This window comes from Rattus norvegicus, chromosome 10, assembly GCF_036323735.1.
Source record: "Rattus norvegicus strain BN/NHsdMcwi chromosome 10, GRCr8, whole genome shotgun sequence".
Classification (NCBI taxonomy): Eukaryota; Metazoa; Chordata; class Mammalia; order Rodentia; family Muridae; genus Rattus; species Rattus norvegicus.
The window spans coordinates 82,864,977-82,886,369 of record NC_086028.1 but is presented as its reverse complement, the minus strand read 5'-3'; the positions used below and the strand labels follow the sequence as shown (position 1 = coordinate 82,886,369).

At 46.3% G+C, this 21,393-nt stretch overlaps 1 protein-coding gene across 4 annotated transcripts in view; it reads right to left on the bottom strand.

Annotated features, from left to right (window-relative positions):
- Positions 1-1,168: 1,168 nt before the first annotated feature.
- The window catches only part of Socs7 (suppressor of cytokine signaling 7), a 36,677-nt gene continuing 16,452 nt past the window's right edge, over positions 1,169-21,393 (bottom strand). For 3 of the 4 annotated variants that reach the window (XM_039087731.2, XM_039087729.2, NM_001427009.1), the window contains 4 exons: positions 19,691-19,819; positions 9,297-9,432; positions 8,713-8,863; positions 1,169-6,301 (listed from right to left, as the gene is read on the bottom strand). In XM_039087731.2, coding sequence (XP_038943659.1) covers positions 8,743-8,863; positions 9,297-9,432; positions 19,691-19,819 — 386 coding nt within the window. In that variant the 3' untranslated portion in view covers positions 1,169-6,301; positions 8,713-8,742. Of the gene's footprint in view, positions 6,302-8,712; positions 8,864-9,296; positions 9,433-11,986; positions 19,312-19,690; positions 19,820-21,393 lie in introns of those variants that run through there. The other variant, XM_039087730.2, reaches the window with a different exon arrangement.

Below are 21,393 nucleotides of genomic sequence, written 5' to 3'. Positions count from 1 at the left end.
GCATCCTGAGTGCTGGGATTAAAGGAGTTTTATTAAGATTTATGTATATGAATGTTTTCTCTGCATGTATGTATCTGTACCAGGTGTGTCTGGTGTCCAAGGAGGCCAGAAGAATCAGACACCCTGGAACTGGAGTTACAGATGGTTCAGAGCCACCATGTCTGGGTCCTCTGCAAGAACAAGTGCTGTTAGCCACTGAGCCATCTTTCCTGCCCCTAGGAAGTTGAAAGAATGGGAGGAAGCTGGAGAGATGGCTCAATGGTTAAGAGCACTGACTGCTCTTCCAGAGGTGAGTGAGTTCAATGCCCAGCAACCACACAGTGTCTCACAACCATCTGTAATGGGATCTGATGCCCTCTTCTGGTGTGTCTGAGGATAGCTATGGAATGAATGAATACATACATACATACATATATATATATATATATATATATATATATATATATATATATATATATATATATATATATAATGAATGGGAGGAAACAGGAGGCAAGACCTCTTGGGGAATTGTTGAAACTGTTTGGATAAAAAGGGAAATGCCTGGCCAGGTGGTGGTACACACTTTTATGGAGGTAGAGGCAGGCAAATCTCTGAGTTCAAGACCAGCCTGGTCTACAAAGCAAGTCCCAGGACAGTCAGGGCTCTACACAGAGACTCTGAGAGGTCCTCCTGTGATTAGCCTAGAGAAGCAGCTTCCCAGAGAATCCAGCAGGAAACCTGCAGACAATTTCCAGGTAGCACACTGGCCCCTGAAGCAGGAAGCAGGATAAGAGGGAGAAGGCAGGTAGGGGTTAAAATGGTTCCCGGAACCACCAGGCATTAAGACCCTAGAGCTGGGAGGGCAAAGCTGAAAAAGCAAGGAAGCCTTGCAATCAGCTTCCCCAGGATGGCTGCTGTCACAGCCAGTGCCAGTGCACACTGAGCCACTGCTCACCCAGACAGAAAGGCTCTGGGTACCTCCCGCCTTCCCTAGGCTCTCTGGAGTGCTCCTGCCCTTCCTAGGGCAGCTCGGGCAGTGCGGCCTGTTTCAGTCTTAGGAATTCCCAACAACCCTGCTTTAGAGACAGGACTGGGCGTTCTGCATGGCTGCCAGTGCGGGGACCCCATGCCTGACTGAGAGTGAAGAGCCAGGAGAGACTGAAATAACACAAAGCCAAGCAACAGATCATTTCTAAACATTTTTATTTCAAATCTCTTTTCATCCCTCCCCAAAAAGACATGGGTCGGTACAGCAATCATAAAAAGGAGATACAAACACAAGAGTCAAATGTCTCCCGCACTGACACTTACAAAAAACCGGGAATTATACACAGGGTTTCCAAACAGGACCTGCAGCAGCTACTAATGTCCCTTTACAAGAGTCACACATGCCTATTAGTACAGTATTTACAGACACCCCACTCTGGAACTAATCTACAGGGACATCCCAACACCCACCCCTCTATGCCCAGAAAAATACCAAAACACACCCAAAGTGCATTTGTTTGTTTATATCAAAACATCTCTCCCTCTCCCCGGCCCACCCCAGACCCACCCCCATTGAAGATTGGCCTGCAAGTCTATTTTAACCATTTAGTTATTTTTTATACTTTATGAAAATAAATTATACAGCAACTATTTTAATAAATTAAGCACAGAGGGAGAATAAAGGAGGAAACTAAATGGGAAGACAAAAGCCAGGCCACACTTTGGCTAGGAGGGCAGGGGTGGCTTAGCAGGACAGAGTGGTTGTGGGGGTACGGCTCCCCGGTGGTGAAGATCCCCCAACCACTGAGTCCAGACTGACACCCCTCAGCACGGAGTTTCTGAAAAACCACCAGAATGCACAGCAGGGCCTGTGCCAGGCAGCACCGGGGCAGGCATCCTAATGTCTGGCCTACCCAGAGCGGAGCCTGGATCCTGCCTGTCCCTCTTGGGAGCACCAGGGATGGAGGAGTGGTCAGATCAGCCCATTGCCCACTGAACACAGCAGGGGTCACACCCAAGTGGGCTGAAGAAGAGTGTCTTGTTTTCCCTATCTGTCTCCAGGAGCAGCTGCTGTCGCAGTCCAGCTGCGAGCCATGTTGCTGTCTGCCCGGCTGCTTGTCTGCTCCTTGATGCCTCTTGGCACTATGAGGAGGGATCAGTGGGGCAGGGAGCAACTCCAGGGACTCTCTAAAACCCTCTCAAGATGAAATGGAGTGAAGGCATGTCACAAACTCAGCATGCAGGATTGGCTTTCTGGGAGGTAGATGAAGTGGGAAGGGACAGGACAAAGGACAGAAAGACAAGAGGGACACCAAAACTAGGTGACCCCTACCTAGGACACCAGGAAGCAATGAAAGATCAAGGACACATGAAATCTGCATGTAAAGAAAGGTCCCTTTCTCTGGCAGATTATAGACTCAGTTCTCTATTTTCAACTGCAGTACCACGTCCCCTGAGCCCTCTCAGTGATTAAACCCAATCTCACTCCCAAGATGCTGTTCTCCACTTTTTCAAGGAAGGCCCCATCACACACACTGACACATTGAAGCACAAGGGCTCCAATGCCAAAACAGACGGGTGACCATAGGGGACTGGCAGACGTGACTCTTGTGGCCCAATAATTCTACAGCTATCGTAAGGGGCACACCTTTCTTTCTTTCTTTTTTTTTTTTCTTTTTTCTTTTTTAATAAAAAAGTTTTACTCCCCAGGAGCAAATAAATCATTTTGAACTACTGATAAACACTGCTGCAGTGAAAAGAAAGATGGCTACATGTATGCAATAGCACAGATTTAGTGTAAGGACAGCTGTGTTGATGACTAGAAATAAAAACCATGTATCCACTCCCCTCTCCCCACAAACCAAACCAAGAGGGTTCCCATAGGGAAAATGTCTAACTCACGCTCTTCCCTCCACACAGTGGGCATTGCCATTCTCTTAAAGTGGAAAGTGAGTCCTAGTCCCCACTAGTGGAAATGGTCCCAACACCCCAACCACAGACAAGACTCGGACAAACGAGGGCACACGCTCACGCAGAATTCTAGACCTGTGTGGCTCTTTCCATCTCTCTGACCTGGCCTCTCACTCCTGCGCTCAAAGGTAAGGGAAAAGCAACAAGAGAAGGGAAGGGAGGAAGATCTTGCCTGGGGAAGTTTTCCTGTCCCTACTTCCTACTGGCTTCAAGCAGGCATGAGCAAGGCTGAAAGGGTGGCTCCCTGGGGCCCTTGTAGGGCTGTACTCCGATTATTTCCTAGTCCTCAGAGACCTGCATCAGAGGGTCTGTGTAGCCATCCCATAACTCCCTGCTTGGACTCAGAGGCTGGCACTGCTATCCACGTTTACTTCACCTTGGTACTAGACCACAATCAAATCAGGACAGTTGGCCTCACAGCCAAGCTCCTGCTCCCTCATGCCTACACTGCCAGCACAGACACACATTTCAAGTAACCACAGGTTGCAGCAGTAGTTGTCACTAGCTTACATCAACATACCCGTCTTGAGGAAGGTTACAGTAGATCAGTTATGAGTGAAGGTTTACAGGCTGAGTCTGGGAGTAGTGACACCCCCAACCACACCTCAGAAAGCCACAGCAGGTCTCTAGAAGTGACTGCCTTTCCTTTCCAGTTTGTGACTGGCACATAACCACCAAAGACAAGTTGAGTCCCCTCTGCAGACTGCATTTCCATTAGCACTGCCCCACCATCAGCAAAAGCTGAAAGGCCAGTGCCCTCTGGCCTTGCTCCTGCACCCTTCTCCCCCAGCCTGCAGCACACAGTGCAGTCAGCAGCTCAACTGCTCTCCCCAATTGCTCATTCCTTCTAACAAGACCTCCTGGGCAGCAGGCCAGGCCTCCTAGAGCTGTGTCCACACTGCTGTTTTGCAGCCCATCCTGCAGAGGCAGGGCCAGGCCAGCTGCCTGTGACGGGAATATCGAGGCTCATAAACACAGTGCAACTCGCTTTCCTGGGACAGAAGCGAGAGGCCGCCATGCTCTGGAGCAGGTAGGTCTGCTTCGCACCTGACTCTAGAAACTCTCCACAGGGAACCCCAGGACTAGAGAGGTGTTTCCTGACTTCTGGCCTTGTCCTCCACCACACCCTCATTCCCCTTAGCCTTCAGACCTGTCCAGCCATTAGGAAGTTTCCGACAAGCAGAACTCTGATGCCGTTGATCTAAGGCAGCTGCACACTTGCCACACATTTCTGCTCTGTACTTTAGTTTGAGTCTCTGTCACAGTGTCCTCACCTACAACCCAAAGCCTTATCACCAGAGCTCTCCCAGAGCTACCTGTGGTCTACCCTGATCATGCCGCTCGATCTGAAGATGGCCCTTGACGGTCTGCTCCAATGAAGCTGCTCCAACCCCTTCTTGGGCAACAGTCACCTTACAGTTCCCTCGGGGCAGGGGCTTGTCTTCTACCTCACATGTCCTTCCACACTACCTAGCTCAGAGCCATGCAAACAATGCAAACACGGGTTGACAACTAATTCTTATATCATGGGCGGCTGAAATGGGAGAAAGAACCTCTCAACTGCAAACATTAAGAAGACCTCTGTGGACTCTGGAGTTTGGGCTCCATTACAGAATGGCCTTTTCTATAAGATGACAAGTGTCCTGTACCCTCCAGAGGTGGAACTTGCAGGTGTGCCAGTCTCCGAATGGTGACCTTATGATGTTAGGGGTCCCATGAGACACGTCAGAAGTGAGCTGGACTAACACGTACACAGTTCATTCTGGGTCTCATTTCTTTACAGCCAGCTGCGAAAGCACACCTCTGTGTTTAGCTCAAGGAGGAGGAAGGTGACTCCCTGCACAGAGGGAGCACACAGGCCACCTTCCAGATAAGACAGTTTTCTAAGTTACTTAGACACAGACTTCACTCCTACCATCAGGAACCCCAAAAGTGATGATATTTACTTTGTCTTCTGAGGCACACAAGAGGGAACACTACAGGGTTGGGAGTAATGAAGACCCACCCACCAGCCCCACTGTCTGTCTTGAGTAGCTCTGTAGAACAGCAAACTGATGTGGCCCATGGCTGGACGTGGCCAGTTTCAGACACAGACTACTCAAGCACCAAAGTCCTTCCCTTCTTCCACATCCATCTCAAAGGCAGGTTTCAAACTAGCATCTGACAGGTTCCCAGTGAGAAAGGCAGCGGGGTCTGACGCAGGACATGTCTGGGTTGTGAGAACAAACACAGGGAGATGAAGGAGCCCTTGCCACCTCCACCTCAGGGGTGGGGTGACACAGAGCAGCCTATCATCATGAGATGCCATGCCTTTTCTGCACGACAGAAATCCTGTTAAGGCTGAGACATGCAGGCTCCTCTAGGAGCACCATAGCTGTTTCTCAACTCCTCCACATTTCCTCACTAGCTGACAGGCAGGGTAACACCGACTCCTTAGCTGTGGGCATGCTTTGCCACAAAGAATCTGGAAGCATGCTCCAGGGTGAGGTTGCTGATGGTGGTGGGGGAAGCCTTGGCAGCCTAGGATTGGAGCTCTGAACTGGCCACGTGACAAGAAAACACCACTGTCTGCACAGCTGGCAGAAGCAGCAGGAGTGTTGGTTTGACCAAAGTGAAATAAATACACAGTTACTGAGGGTAAGGGACTGAGGATGGAGGGAGAACTAGGTTTGCCTCAGGTCACTGAGCTTAAGGAATTTAGTCAACAAAACACACACCAATTCCAAGAGAGGCAATTGTGGAATCAGGTTTGTTAAACCTTGAAAGGAAAGGAGCAGGAGCCAGCAGTCCTCAGCAAACAGAACGACCAGTTCCTCGTGAACAGTTCCTCTCTCACTTGCCACCCTTCTCTCATCTCCTGGTGAAGCTGGAGATGAGAATCAGACACCTTTCCCCAGAAACTTCCAACTTCCTTCTTCTGGACTTCTCTGGCTTCCCCAGCCCTTCCTCCAGGTTCATGGGAAAAGAGCCTCAATGCTGCCTTTGGCACCAGCTGAACAACCAGCCCCCCTCGTCCCACCTTTCGCTTGACCTGCTCATCCCCAATACCACTTTCATTTCAATGGGTATAGACCCCAGCTGCCTTCCACTGAGAAACGTAAATACTAAAACAAACGTCTGAAAAGAAACAGTGTTAAGACTTCTTCCAGTTTTCCAAGGAGCTTATCTAGTCCTGGGGTTCGTGGGGCTGGGGAGTGGGGAGCCCCACTTGGAGGATGGTTGTGTGCTTCTTCCAAGCCCCAGGGATACAGGGGACCAAAGTCTGTGCCGAGAGTCACAACCCTTTCTTCTCTTTCTTCCAGACTCTTCTTTTGTGGTAGCTTCATTTGGTTCTTCAAACTGGAGCCTGTCGATCAAATGCCTAGGTAAAAAGGGAAAGAAACATCACAGAACAGTTCCAACAGAGTAGCAGACCCACAGGGAGGGGAAGGAGAACGACAAGCCACTGTGGGTGGGAGAAGATCAGCTCCAAAGCAGAAGGGCAGCTCAACAACCACATGCTTCCGCAGACACTGAACAGTGGATGTGGCAGTTGCCTCTGTTCATTTTGGGCCTTGTTCAGTCCCACGGTCACAAAAAACAAACACTCTTCCATGGGAAAATTCCCTAAGGACGTCTCTCAGTGCCCTGAGTTAGCATGTTTCAGTCTGATCGTGCCCTCACTCCCACATGATGCGGTTTGGAGCCCCCAACCCAAGGCCTTCTGAATATCTGAATGTGCTCCTATTGATGTGGGTTTCCTCCAGGGCACAGCACTCACAGAAGTCACGTTCTAACTAACGGGTCTTATCACTTCTCAGGAGGGAGCTGGATGGACAGCTTGGCGGCTAAGAGTCCTCACTGCATTTGCAGAGGAACTGGGCTTGGTTCCCAGCACCCATAAAATGGCTCATGAACCCCTGTAATTGATCCCCTGTAACCTGTGCTTATATATGCACACATACACCCCAACACACAACTAAAATTTAAAAAAAAATCTTAGGGGGGTTGGGGATTTAGCTCAGTGGTAGAGCGCCTGCCTAGCAAACGCAAGGCCCTGGGTTCGGTCCCCAGCTACGAAAAAAAAAGAAAAAGAAAAAAAAATCTTAGAAAGCAAAAACAAAAAACCTAGCTAGACTCTGCCAGCACAGAGCTGTGTATGGTGATGGATGCAGGGAAGACAACCAGGAGCTCATCAGACTCTGTCAAAAATAATAAATAAATAAATAAATAAATAAATAAATAAATAAATAAATAAATAAATAAATAAATAAATAAATAAATAGAGTTGCATGAGGGCTCCAGCCTGGAAAGCCTGGTGACTTGAATTTGATTGCCAGAATCCATGAAGAAGTGGAAGGAGTGAACTGACTCCATAAGCTGTCCTGATCTCCACATTCGCACAGTACTGCGATGACCAGTGACAATAACGGTTCCCAACACAGACCAGTATCAGGACAAACCACAGGCCCCAAGTAGACCTCAGCAGGGCAGTGGGGAAATGGCTCTGACTTGAGCACGTCAATTCCTCACTCCTTCTTTTTCTTTTTCATTATGTGTACGCGTCTGTGTGGCACCAGGGAAGCCTGCTGAATCCTCAAGTTATAGAAGGCTGTTAGGTGCGGGACATGGGTGCTGGAACTGAACTCAGGTCCTGGGCAAAAGCAGCATGTGCTCTTACCTGCTGCTGAGCCGTTCTCCAGACACCATTCATTCACTCATTCATTCATTCATTCATTCATTCATTCATTCTCTCTCTCCCTCCCTTCAACCTTCTCTTCCTCCCCCTACCCCATTTCGTTTTTGTGGTGGTGGTAGGGGGGTTTGAAACGGTCTCATGAAGCCGGCCTCAAACTTGCTATGGTGCAAGGCTAGCCTTGAACTCTGATCGTATAGCTTCCACTTCCTCAGTGCAGGGATGACAGGTGTGTGCCACCATGCCCAGTCTAATTTATTCTTTTGAACACTTACTTTGTGGTGGCTAAGAAAAGACAGGCTGCTTTTTCTCATCCCTATCTCAAGCTGGGTGCCTTGGAGAAACTCTTACTACAATGCACGCTTTTTGAAAATAAAGGTGTTCATGAGCTCCTTTAAGTTTATCTCCCTACTGGGCTCTTGCTTTCCATATCGTACATGCAGTGTTCTGCAGATGAGCTGAAGCAGACATTCCCAGGCACATTGTGTCTGCCTTACTTGTGCTCAGTGATAAGCCTGCAGCCTCTAGATGACCCTCTTTGCTGCCAACTCCTGAGTGCTAGGATCACAGGTATGACATGCTCAGTTTGGCAAAGAAAACAATTTCTGAGTAGTAACTAGGAATCAAACTTAGGGCCTCATGAGTGCTAGGCAAGCATCTCCTACTGAAATATATCCCCAGCTCCCGCTTTAGTTTAGTGAGGTAGGATCTGACTAATAAACGACTCGAGTCCAATCTGTCGCTCAGAAAGGCTTGGCTTGACAAACACTCTGTAAGGCTGCAGTTCTCAGCCTTGGTGTGACCCCTTTGGCAAACCTTTATCTCCAAAAGTGCTTTTGTTATGGTTCTTAACAGTAGCAAATTTACAATTATGAAATAGCAACAAAATTGTGCGGTTAGAGGTCAGCACGACATCACGGGAACTGTATGAAACACTGCACACTAGGACAGCGGAGAACCACTGGCTTAAGGCCTCCATGACTGTTGTGTTTTTTTCTTCAAATGAAGTGATGTACCTGTCAGAGAATCAACTATCAGACAAATTTATGGATCAGGAAGTAACCTAGTGCCTAGGCAAAGAGGCAGGGTGTTCCTACCTTCGTGTTCAACAGCAGGGGCCCTCGCTGCTACGTGGAAGGCTCAACCTCTTGCTTCTGTTTGGAAATGAGCTGTGCCTCCTTTAGGGACAGGTACACCTCTTCCTGAGGATCATAGTAGTAGAACTTTCGAATGTAAGAGATCAGAGGTCTGTGAAAAACAAGGAGACAGAGTGTACCATCTACAGGGGCATTTCTCAGGAACTGTGACTACTGTTTCCTTAAGAAAACCATCTCTTCCTGAGCCCTCCTCCCTTCTCCCTCTTCATGCGGGTATGACTGCTGAGCAGTCATTGCCAACGTGACAGAATTCTCACCTTCCCATCCGCACACACTTCTGCCTCTCTCACTCTGCTGCACCGCACTCTGCCCACAGCCTGCAGAATGCGGCCAGCACACACATCTTCCTCCCTTTTGCTGCAATGCCACAGCTCTTAGAGTTAAGTGCTAAAACATATAAAATCGGAAGAACACTGCCTACAAACGTTTTATGCCAGGCTTGGCCTCTGGGAGAACTTGCAGGCTTCAGAGGATTTCTATTTCTAATTCGCCCGCCCCCACCCTAGCCCGAGAACCCACTGTACTTAGGCAGTGGCAGATCCGGGATGTGATCTATTCGGACAAGCTGCCGGATCCGGAATCTGCACAGATGCTGGAGGGACTTGACATTGCTGAACCTGGACACTGGGTAGAGCAGCTGCACTGGAGTCGGCGGCAGTCCTTCAAGAATAAACCAAGGAAGCACTCAGAACAACGAAGCTAACTCCAGCTCCCAGAGGAAGAGCTACAGGGTGTCACAGGGCTATTTTAGAGTTCATGTATATACTGTGTGTGTAAAGCCCCTCACAGAGGGCTGTTGACAGCCCTGTGAGAGCACCACTACCATATTTTACCCAAGGGAGCGTTGTGTCCTCTGATAGCCTCCCAAGCAACATTTTGGTTCATTTTTTTTCCATGCAGGATCTTGTTACCTAGCACAGACCCTGAGACTTACTATGTAGACAGCCTCAACCTAAAGCAATGCTCCTGCTTCAGCTCCTGAGTAGGGGGACCACAGATGTGAGCCCCAACACTTGGTTTCCAGAATCATTCTTTTTTTTAAAAAAAAGATTTATTATTATATTTATATAAGTACACTGTAGCTGTCCTCAGATACAGCAGAAGAGGGCACCAGATCCCATTACATGGTTGGGAGCCACCATGTGGTTGCTGGGAATTGAACTCAGGACCTCTGGAAGAGCAGTCAGCGTTCTTAACCGCTGAGCCATCTCTCCAGCCCCCAGAATCACTCTTAATTGTGGAGAATGACCCAACGAACAAGACCAAGCTATAGACTGCTTGGGGCCAAGGGATGAAGCCCAAGCCTGAGGTTCTTAGGGAAGGGTAATAACCCAAAGCTACCCTATTGGGAATGGGAGATACTTGTTCAGCATTATCTAGCAGTATCTTGAAGATCAGGGCTCAGGATGTTCAGAGGTACAATGGGTTTGAATGGCCTTTATTACCAGAAAGGGTCATGTGTTGGAGGTCAGCCTTTTCTGTGGCAGTGTTGGCACCGAACATTTAAGCTCTGAAAGGCACCATAGCATTCCAGCCAGTAAGTAGCAGCAAGAAGGACAGTGTCACTGCCACTCCTGCAGCAGTCTGTTTGGACCAGACCAGGCCAGCTTGGTACTTCTCTTCCTTTACTACTCTCCCTCTACTGCTGGAACATCAGGCTGGCTTACAGGAACAACAATGATGGAGCTCTGAAGGACAACACAGCAGCTTCAAAAGGCTGGGCTTAGTGCAGCAGTGCTCACGTCCCTGTGTGCCTGCTCACAAATGCCTGCCAGGCTCCAAGCAAACCCCTCTGCATGGATCAGAGCTCCTGAGTTAAGTAAGCCCAACCCCCACAGTCAATGCCACAGAACAGATAGCCACTGAGGACAGCAGGGACTAAGACACATTCAAATGAACTAACAATGTTCTGGTTTCCATAAGTGAAGGGACTGTGGAGAGTAAAAGAAGCAAACTAAAAAGACTAAGAAGTGGACTGGAGAGATGACTCAGCAGTTTAGAGCACTGGCTGGTCTTTCCAGAGGTCCTGAGTTCAATTCCCAGCACCCACATGGTGGCTCACAACCATCTGTAATGGGGTCAGATGCCCTCTTCTGGTGTGTCTAAAGAGAGCAACAGTGTACTCCCATTTGGTTTTTCAAGATAGGATTTCTCTGTGTAGCCCTGGCTGCCCTGGAACTTGTTCTGTAGACCAGGCCCCAAGCTGGCCTTGAACTCAGAGATCTACCTGCTTTTGCTTCCCGAGTGCTAGGACTAAAAGCGTGTGCACACATCCAGCTAGGAGTTATTCTCTTAGCCACCATCATACACAAAGAAACACTGCAGACACAGCTGGTTAGAAAAGAAAAATTCTACCATCACTGGGACTTAATTTCAATGGACTTTTTAATGGAAGGCCTGAGGAAAAAGGAACTGAAGCTTGTAGATTGTTTCCAAAGGCCATGCCATGGTTGTTGACAACTAACATTCTCCGAAGGCCAATCCATCACAGCCAGCCATAGTGCACTGTCAGTAAACAAGAAGACTTTTCTGTTTATCTTAAAATATACCTAACTCGGGGTTGGGGATTTAGTTCAGTGGTAGAGCGCTTGCCTAGCAAGTGCAAGGCCCTGGGTTCAGTCCCCAGCTCCGAAAAAAACAAAAACAAAAAAAACCCCACCTAACTCAGGCTGCAGAGATGGCCCTGTGGTTAAGAGCACTGACTGTTCTTCCAGAGGTCCTGAGTTCAAGTCTCAGCAACTACATGGTGGTTCACAACCATCTGTAATGAGATATGGTGCCCTCTTCTGGTGTGTCTGAAGACAGCTACAGTGTTCTCACATACATTAAATAAATAAATCTAAAAAAAGAAATTTAACTCAAAGCCATACTTAAGAGAAGTCCCTGCCTGTGCCCCAAACATGGAGACACCAGGTACCTTTGCATCCCGAGAACCTGCTTAAAGCACAGCACTAGTGAAGGCAGCCTGCCCTCAGCACCTCTCCACCTATGGAGCACAGCACTGGAAACCTTTGGGGAGATTCCCGTGTTAGGTGACTCTGAGCACTTGCCTGCTGATAAAGACAGGACATGATACCCATGACTCATCTATGACAACCTCTGCTAGACACCTCACCCATCACAGACTAAGGCTCCTATTCTGAAAGCCTTTACTCTTCTTCCCCCATCCATGTAGCTTTTTCTTTAAGTTTTATTTTTTAATGTGTGGTATGGTGTGTGTGTGTGTGTGTGTGTGTGTGTGTGTGTGTGTGTGGTGTGTATGTGTGGGTGGTGTGTGTGTGTGGTGTGGTATGTTTGTGTGTGTGTGTTGTATGTGTATGTTGTATGTATGTATGTATGTGTGTCTGTGGGTGTGTGTCGGTGTGTGTGTGGTATGTGTATATGTGGTGTGGTGTGTGTGTGTGTGTGGTGTGTTTGTGTATAGGGTGTGTGGGGTGTGGGTATGTGTATGTGGTGTGTTGTGTTTGTGTTTGTGTGTCTGTGTGGTGTGTGTGTCTGTGTGGTGTGTGTTGTATATGTGTGTTGTGTGTGTCTATGTATGTGTGTGTGTATGTGGTGTGTTTGTGGGGGGTGTGTAGGGGTGTGTGTAGGTGGTGTGTGTGTGGTGGGGGTGTGTGTGGTGGGGGTGTGTGTGGTGTGTTTGTGTGTGTGTATATGTGGGGGGGGTGTTGTGTGTGTGTAGGGTGTGTATGTACGTGGGGGGGTATGAGGTGTGTGCGTGAGGTATGTGTGTGTGTGGTGTGTGGTGTGTGTGTGTGTGTATGTATGTATGTGTGTGGATGTGTGTTGGGGGTGTGTGGGGAGGGGGAATATGGCGTGTGTGGTGTGTGTATATGGTGTGGTGTGTTTGTGTGTGTGTGTGCCTGTCTTTCTGTCTGTCTCTATGGCTCCCCTTCCTAGGAGGCCAGAAGTGAATGTCAGATCCCCAGAGCTGGAGTTACAGGCATTTGTGAGTCACCGGGAAGAGGAAGGGAAACCCCAGTGCTCTGAAGAGCAACAAAAACTCTTTGTTTTTTGTTTTGTTTTGTTGTTTTAAAAGATTTATTATGTATATGAGTACTCTGTCTGCAGTGTTACTGCCTGCATGTCAGAAGAGGGCATTGGATCCCATTACAGATGGTTGTGAGCCACCATGTGGTTGCTGGGAATTGAACTCAGGACCTCGGGAAGAGCAGTCAGTGCCCTTAACCACTGAGCCATCTCTCCAGCCCCACAACCAACACTCTTAACTACTCAGTCCCACTCTTTAGCTTTGTTTACTTGTTTGTTTGTTTTGAGATGAGGTCCCATATAGTCCAGGCTGGGCTCCTTCTGCATCTACCTCCCAAGTGCTAGAAAGAGCAAGCAAGCTAGGTAGCTTGAGAGAGGGAGGGAAGGAGGAAAGAAGGAAAGGAAAAAGGGAGGGAGGCATGGGAGGAGGGACAGGACCAAGGAAAGAACAGTAACATGGAAAGTCAGTGTTTTAAAGAGGAAAGACTTTCTTCCACTTCTGGTTTTGGAGGCTCCAGTTCCATGTTGCCTAGTCCTAGGGCTTCTCTGCCTTAGAGTGAGGCAACAATTCAGAGATAGCAGAGAAAGTTGCCACGAAAAACTTCTGAGTGTCAAAGGACATCATCAAGAAAGCAAAGACACAGCTGGGGTGTGGCCCAGGCCTGGTGCTGTGCCCACTCAGGAAGTGAGGCAGGTCTGTCTTCAGTTGGAGGCCTGCATGGCCTACACAGTGAGACCCTGACTAAAATCAAAACAATCTGGCCAGGTAGTGGTGGCTGGCGCTAGCCTTTAATTCTAGGCCTCCTCAAGCAGAAGCAGAATTTCTGAGTTTGAGACCAGCCTGATCTTAATTAAAGAGTGATTTCCAGGACAGTCAGAGCTCTACAGAAAAACCCTACATAGAAAAAAACAAACATAAAAAATGTTTTTAAAACCCACAAGATGAGGACTATATCTGCAGATGTGCTGAGAGATTTATACCAAGAATGTACAACAAACTCTGAAACCCAATAATAAAAATGATATAATCTAGGTGAGAAATGAATGCTGCACGGCAGCAAAGCATTCGCTTACCAACGCCCAGCACCCCCAAGTGAACTCACAAAGTCTAGAAAAACAGCAGGCAAAGTGCTGAGCACCTAAACACTGTACACACCTAGAGACTGCTCATGAGGGAGGGAAGACCCCACCACCACTCGTCTGTATGAACACAGAAAAGAGCTAAAAGCAGCTTGCATTACCTCTGTTTCCAGTTGTGGATAAAATGGGACCAGTTGCTTCAAGTCTCTAACTTGACTTCCCCACCATGATGGACTGTATTCCTGGACTCCAAACTGTGAGCTCAAATAAACCCTTTCTTTGGCTGGAGAGATGGCTCAGTAGAGCCAATGGCTGCTCTTCCACAAGACCAATTCCCAGCACCTACATAGCAGCTCACAACCTTTTCTGACTCCAATTTCAGAGAATCTGATATCTTCTGGCCCCCTCGATGCCAGGTATACTGTGGTACACGGACATATATGCAGGTAAAACTCCCATCACACTGTGCTGGACAGTTTAATGTCAACTTGACATAAGCTAGAGTAACATGAGAGAAAGGAGCCTCTGTAAGACTATGCTGTAGGCAGGAAATTTTGGCTGCAAGGCATTTTCTCAATTACTGATTGGGGGTGGGGTGCGTTGGTGCCACTGTTGGGCAAGCCATGGGGAGCAAGCCGGTAAGCAGTGTTCCTCCACGGCCTCTGCATCAGCTCCTGCCTCCAGGTTCTCACCTGGTTTGAGTCCTGCCTTGGCTTCCTTCAATGGAACTCTGTGACTCAGGATGGGTAAGTCAAATAAACTCTTTGCTACCCCAGGATACTTTTAATCATCGTGTTTTACCACAGCAATAACCACCTACCTAAGACACACATAAAATAAATCTTTCAAAGTAAAAATAAACCTTTTCTCTCTTAAGTTGTTTTTTTTTACTTTATAGTAATTTTATTTAGTTAGTTTATTTTTTGTTTGTTTGTTTGTTTTGAGCCAGGGTCTCACTGTATAGCCCAGACTGGTCTAGAACTGACTTTTAGTTATTTATTTCTGTGCCCATGCACTCAGAGAACCCATTTAATGGTACTGGATCCCTGAGATGAAGCTCTAGGCAGCTGGGAGTCACCTGATGTAGGTCCCTTGCAAGAGCAGCATGCACTCTTTTTAAATAGATTTATTCATTTTTATTTTATGTATATGAGTGGTTTGCCTACATGTATGTAAAAGCACTGCATGCATGCCTGACCTGAGGAGTTCAGAAGAGGGTCTCTCAGAACTAGAATGCACAGACAGCTATTGTCATGTAGGTGCTAGAAATAGAACCAAGTTGTCTGCTAAAGCAACCAGAAAAGAAACCAAGTTAGAAACTGGTACTAGGACTAAGGACACTGATAAACTTGGTTATATGGCTCTTAGGCCACTGAAACTATTTTGTGGCTAAATGTAGAAGAATTTAGAACAGTACATTTAAAAAGTTTTTGAGTGCTGGAAACAGAGCTTAACTGGCCATTCTTGTGGGGATTTAGACTGCATGAATACTGAGGAAACTTGAGATAGTGGGGAATAACTTATAAGGTTCCAGAAGGAACAAGGATTCTGTCAGGAACTGGGCTAGAGGCCATTAATGTACTGTCTTAGCCAAGAATGTGCCTCCCTTCTCTTTACATCTGAGAACCTGAGAGGGTGGAAAGCTGATGGACTAATTTGTTTGGTGAAGGAAACTTCAAAACAAGAAGAGAGTGTTCAGGCTGGTGCTGAGAAAGCAGCTGGAATTTAAGAGCCCAGCACCACTGAACAGAGCTCTCCTATCTGCACTAGCACAAACAGGAAAGGAATCCTGAGGGAAAAAAGCTCAGCCCTCAGAGGCCCATTTTGTGAAGACTGAGTTCATTTTAAAAGTGACTCTGAAAGCTCATGGGCCCCCAGGACCCTTGAAAATCAGAAGTGTGGTGGTGGGGATTTAGCTCAGTGGTAGAGCGCTTGCCTAGCAAGCACAAGGCCCTGGGTTCGGTCCCCAGCTCCGAAAAAAAAAAAAAAAAATCAGAAGGGTGTAGCTTGCTTGATTCTACAGGACTCACAGTTAAGACCTTGGACTTTTAAAGCTGGTGATGGGCCAGCAAGGTAGCTCTGTGGGTAAAGGAGATATTGAAGTGAAGACTGACGGCCTGAGTTCAATCTCCAGAACCCACTCCAGCAAGCTGTCCTCTGACTTTCCATAAGCACCACAGCACACAAATATACATACACACACAAGTAAATAAGTGTAATATTTTTTTAATTAAAAAAAAGGTGAAATTGGCTGGGCAGTGGCACATGGTTAACCCCAGCACTTGCATAGCTCTCTCCAGGCCAGCCTAGTCTACAGAGTCAGTTCCAGAACAGCCAGAGATACAGAGAAACCCTGTCTTGAAAAAAACAAAAGGGGCTGGAGAGATGGCTCAGCAATTAGGAGCATTGACTGCTCTTCCAGAGGTCCTGAGTTCAATTCCCAGCAACCACATGGTGGCTCACAACCATCTGTAATGGGATCTCATGCCCTCTTCTGGTGTGTCTGAAGACAGCTACAGTGTACTCATATACATTAAATAAATAAACTAGCTTTAGGGGGGAAAAGATGAAATTGTTAAAGATAACGGGCACTGTAAGTCAGTTGGAAGGCATTTACTATATATTATGACGTGGCCATGAGCCTATAAGGGGCAAGAGGTGGAGCTGTGATAGTTAGCATTGTCATTTTAACAATCTACAATCACCTAATATGCCGGGAGCATGGCTGTGCAGAGTAAACTTGATTTATTTAACTGAGGCAGGAAGATCCATTCAGGTAAACACTTATACAAATAAATCTAAAGAAAAATTAATAAAACAAACCAAAAACATTTACAAATTACAGAGAGATTTAAAGTTGGGCGTAGTTGGGCATGCCTTTAATACCAAAATTGGGGACAGGGTGAGTGGGAGTGGGTGGCACAGAGGCAGGTGAGTCTGTGTCTGAGAGGCCAGCCTGGACTAAGAGTTCTAGGAGAGCCAGGACTGTGCAAAGACCTTCACTCAGAGAGAGACTTTGAAGACAAACTTGTAAAATTGGGTAAGACTAAACTTTAGGGTGTAGGGAAAGGTATTTCAATGATCCCAGCACTGGAGAGGTAGAGACAGGAGAATCAGGAGTTCAAGGTTCCCCTCAGCTATATAGTCAGTTTGAGACCAATAAGGGTTTCATGACATTGCCTAGAAAAAACAAGCAAACAAAAGGAAGACTTGTTGGAAGAGTTGTGCAGTAGCTGGCAGTGCTCAAGGTCCTACCAGCATGGTTTTCACTTTATACCTAGGAACTGGTAGGGTTACCTCCTTCTCCACAAAACATCCAAACTGGATTAGCCAAGCCTTTGGATAGAACAATGATTTAACAGGAAATTCAGAGAACCATATTGTAACCATGAAGATTACAATAGGTAACTTCTAGGCAGAATGATATTTTATTTAAAAATATTCTTGGGGTTGGGGATTTAGCTCAGTGGTAGAGCGCTTGCCTAGGAAGCGCAAGGCCCTGGGTTCGGTCCCCAGCTCCGAAAAAAAGAACCAAAAAAAAAAAATATATTCTTGAGGGGCTGGAGAGATGGCTCAGTGGTTAAGAGCACTGACTGCTCTTCCAGAGGTCCTGAGTTCAATTCCCAGCAACCACATGGTGGCTCACAACCATCTGTAACAGATTCTGGTGTATCTCAAGACAGCTACAATGTACTCATATACATTAAATAAAATATTAAAAAAAATTCTTGAGACAGGATCTCATTCAAGAGCGCTGAGATTGATATATTTAAAATTTTGTCACTGCAAGGTATAGCAGCTTACACCTATAATTCCAGTACTTAGGACGTTAAGGCATGGGAATTGCCACAAGTTCAGGACTAGTCTAGGCCACATATTAAGTGCTGAGGTCAGAAGTTCACTGTCACCTAGGGAGTGTACTTGAAGCCAGCCTGGGATATACCTGCCAAAGCAAATAAATACACAGAGAACGAAACAGACTGCAGAGAATGTGGTTCCACTTCAGGGCTTGCCCAAGACCCTGGGTTGTGTGGGGACTGAATCTGGGAAATAAGCTGAATGCCCCATCCCAATTATCTACAATTTTAGTAGACTAATTAATCAATTAGCTAACTTAGTTCTGTATAAGAATTAAAGAGCAGGGGGCTGGGGATTTAGCTCAGTGGTAGAGCGCTTACCTAGGAAGCGCAAGGCCCTGGGTTCGGTCCCCAGCTCCGAAAAAAAGAACCAAAAAAAAAAAGAAAAGAATTAAAGAGCAGCTGATACTACACACTCTAATCTGTGTGCAGTAGCAGAAATCTTAACTGCAAGTTCTGAGGATAAAATAACATTTGCCGGATAAAAAGAGCTGAGACTCCACGAAGTCTCTCAGCAAGCAGAGGTGCTCCAGAGAAATGAGCCATCTTCTGAGAGATCAGCAACAAGCAGAGCTCATCCCCTTGTCCCTGCAAATCACTTTTTCTACCGTCCCTTCCTTAAGGCTATGAGTTCCCTCAGGGCATCAACTAGCTTACTTGTTATACTGAGTTACAAATAAATGTTTGTTAAATAAATACCCATCATATCCACAAATGTTAAATACCCATCACACCCACAAATGTTAAAACTGCAAGCAGAGTGAACTGTATAAAGAATTCTAACATTTTCCTTCAACCAAGACACACACGAGCCCCAGTGGTGTTGGCAGCACTGCAGCAAATACCAAATGAAGTGAGAATTAATACAGTTCACACCCTGTCGTGCCTTATTTAAATCACCAACATTATACAAACATCACTGTCACCTGGCCCAATCCTGTTCCTGATGTTCTGCCTGAGGCCCCCAAGCAACTCCTACATTTTAGAGCAATGTCTTGGCACCCTGCTTAGGAAGCTAATTTGATTCAAAGTGAAAGCATGAAGATCTCACTGTAAGTTCTGTTTGCATCCTATAGATTCCGCACATAAATGTGCTTGTCAGTTTTCCTTACGTAATGCTAAAACCAAGTTCTTCACCTCCTCTAATAGAGACCAAGCAGATACCTTCCTGAGTGGGCTGGTTGACTATATGACCACACTAGTGAAGCCAAGACCAGGACAATGCTCCCACTTGGACAGCAGTCTTTGTTTGTTAACACAGTGGAAATGTCAACATACCAAACAACTCCTCTGACAGTGCACTATGGACAAATCAACAGCAGGCATATTTTTTAAAAATTTTATTATTATTATTATTATTATTATTATTATTATTATTATTATTATTATTTTGGTTCTTTTTTTTCTTTCGGAGCTGGGGACCGAACCCAGGGCCTTGCGCTTCCTAGGCAAGCGCTCTACCACTGAGCTAAATCCCCAACCCAACAGCAGGCATATCTTAATAAGCTACAACTGCACCCAGCCTGCAGACCCACTCACCACTGCCTTTCTGGTGAGTCCACTCTCACGTTCCTGTTCCCAAGGCCCTGTTTCACAAGTGAGAGGTAAGAGCCTGTAACAGCAGCAAGGGGCAATCTCAATGTCAATGTCACACCATGGGCTTCAGAGAGGGGAACAATTTTCTTATTCATGGGATCAGAGAAGCAGAAATTATTCTTTAGAACATTGTAGGATTAATGTACAAGGGCTGGCATTAGTCACTGGACTCTGCAGAAGTGGTTGCTCCAGTAGCCAGGACAAATGGTTTTAGGTGTAGCCTTTGGGGACTGGAACCTTCTGTTAGCATATCATATCCTAGTTAATGTAACTAGCAGAAGGCTGAGGCAAGAGGACAGCTTGGGCCACATAGAAATACAAAGCCACCCTGAAACACAAGAGTAAGGCCCTGTCTTTAAAAAACAACAGTAAAATTACTGCAATTACAGTTTTACCTGGGACCCTGGATCTCAAGAAATAAAGAAATTTCCCATTCTTGGAGTGCATGATGGCTCTCTTAATGAACTCCACCACCGACTGACAGCGATCCTCAAACTTGGGATGGCACCATAAGCTGAAAGTCCCTGAAATGGAAAATTAAGAGTAGATTTACAAACTTTTTTGGTGAGGTGTAGTGACACACTCCTGTCATCCTAGTACTCAGGAGTCTAAGGTTGGAAGATCTGGGCTGGAGCACAGACAGGGCCAGGGAGAAAACTCACAAATTAGGAAGGAAGGAAGGAAGGAAGGAAAGAAGGAAGGAAAGAAGGAAGGGAGGGAGGGAGGGAGGGAGGGAGGGAAAAGTAAAAGAAAGCAAAACAAACCAAAAAACCTCAAATGATTTGAGAGGCTGCTTTGAACATTTTAATTTTTTGTTTGTGTTTTGCTGTTGTTTGTTTTTTTTGAGATCTGGTTTCTCTCGGTAGCTTGACTGTCCTAGAACTTGTTCTGTAGACCAAACTGGCCTCACACTCACAGACATTGGTCTGCTCCTGCCTTCCTAGTACTGAGATTAAAGGTAGGAACCACCACCGCCCGACTGAACATTTTAATCTTTTTTTAATTACTAAATCCTTTTTTTTTAATTTTTTAAAGATTTATTTATTTATTTTGTATACGAGTACACTATAGCCACTATGTGGTTGCTGGGATTTGAACTCAGGACCTCTGGAAGAGCAGTTGGTGCTCTTAACCACTGAGCCATCTCTCCAGCCCAATTCTTTTTTTCTTAATGAGGCTCTCTCCTGATGTCTGTCTGTCTGTCTGTCTGTCTGTCTCTCTCTCTCTCTCTCTTTTAAAAGATTTATTTGTTATATTTGAGTACACTGTGGCTGTCATCAGACACACCAGAAGAGGGCATCAGATCCCATTACAGATGGTTGTGAGCCACTATGTGGTTGCTGGGAATTGAACTCAGAGACCCTGGAAGAGCAGTCAATGTTCTTAACCACTGAGCCATCTCTCCAGCCCACTGAATTCTGAAAAATTAAATTTTAAACAATATTTTTAACTCTTTTTTTGGGGGTATGGTGGTACACTCCATTAATCCTAGCACTCTGTAAGCAGAGGCAGGCAGATCTCTTGAGTTCAAGGCCAGCCTGGTCTATAGACTGAGTTCCAGGGCAGCCAAAGATACACAGAAATAGCCTGTCTTGAAAAACCAAAACCTCAAACAAACCAACAAAAGAAAAATAAAGATCTCAAAAAAATGGGTTGGGGATTTAGCTCAGTGGTAGAGCGCTTGCCTAGCAACCGCAAGGCCCTGGGTTCGGTCCCCAGCTCCGAAAAAAAGAACCAAAAAAAAAAAAAAACTCAAAAAAATTTAGAGGGGCCAACAAGATGGTTCAATGTGTGAAGGCGCTTGCCAGCAAAGACAACATCCCAAGTCCCCGCCCTAGAACCCACACAGTAGGAACAAAGAACTGAGTCCCCAGGTTTCCTGTCTACCAAACACATGTGGCAATCTACACAAGTTTGAGCATGTGCATTCACAAAATGCATGAATTAAAAATAATTTTAAAAACAAATATTAAATTTAAAAATAAGGATTTTCTTTTCCATATGTATACTACTCCTTAAATGACTTACTTCCCACATTTGTGTTTATAAATGCTATGCTTGCCCATCATATAATGAAGTCTCATGTACTATAAAGGAT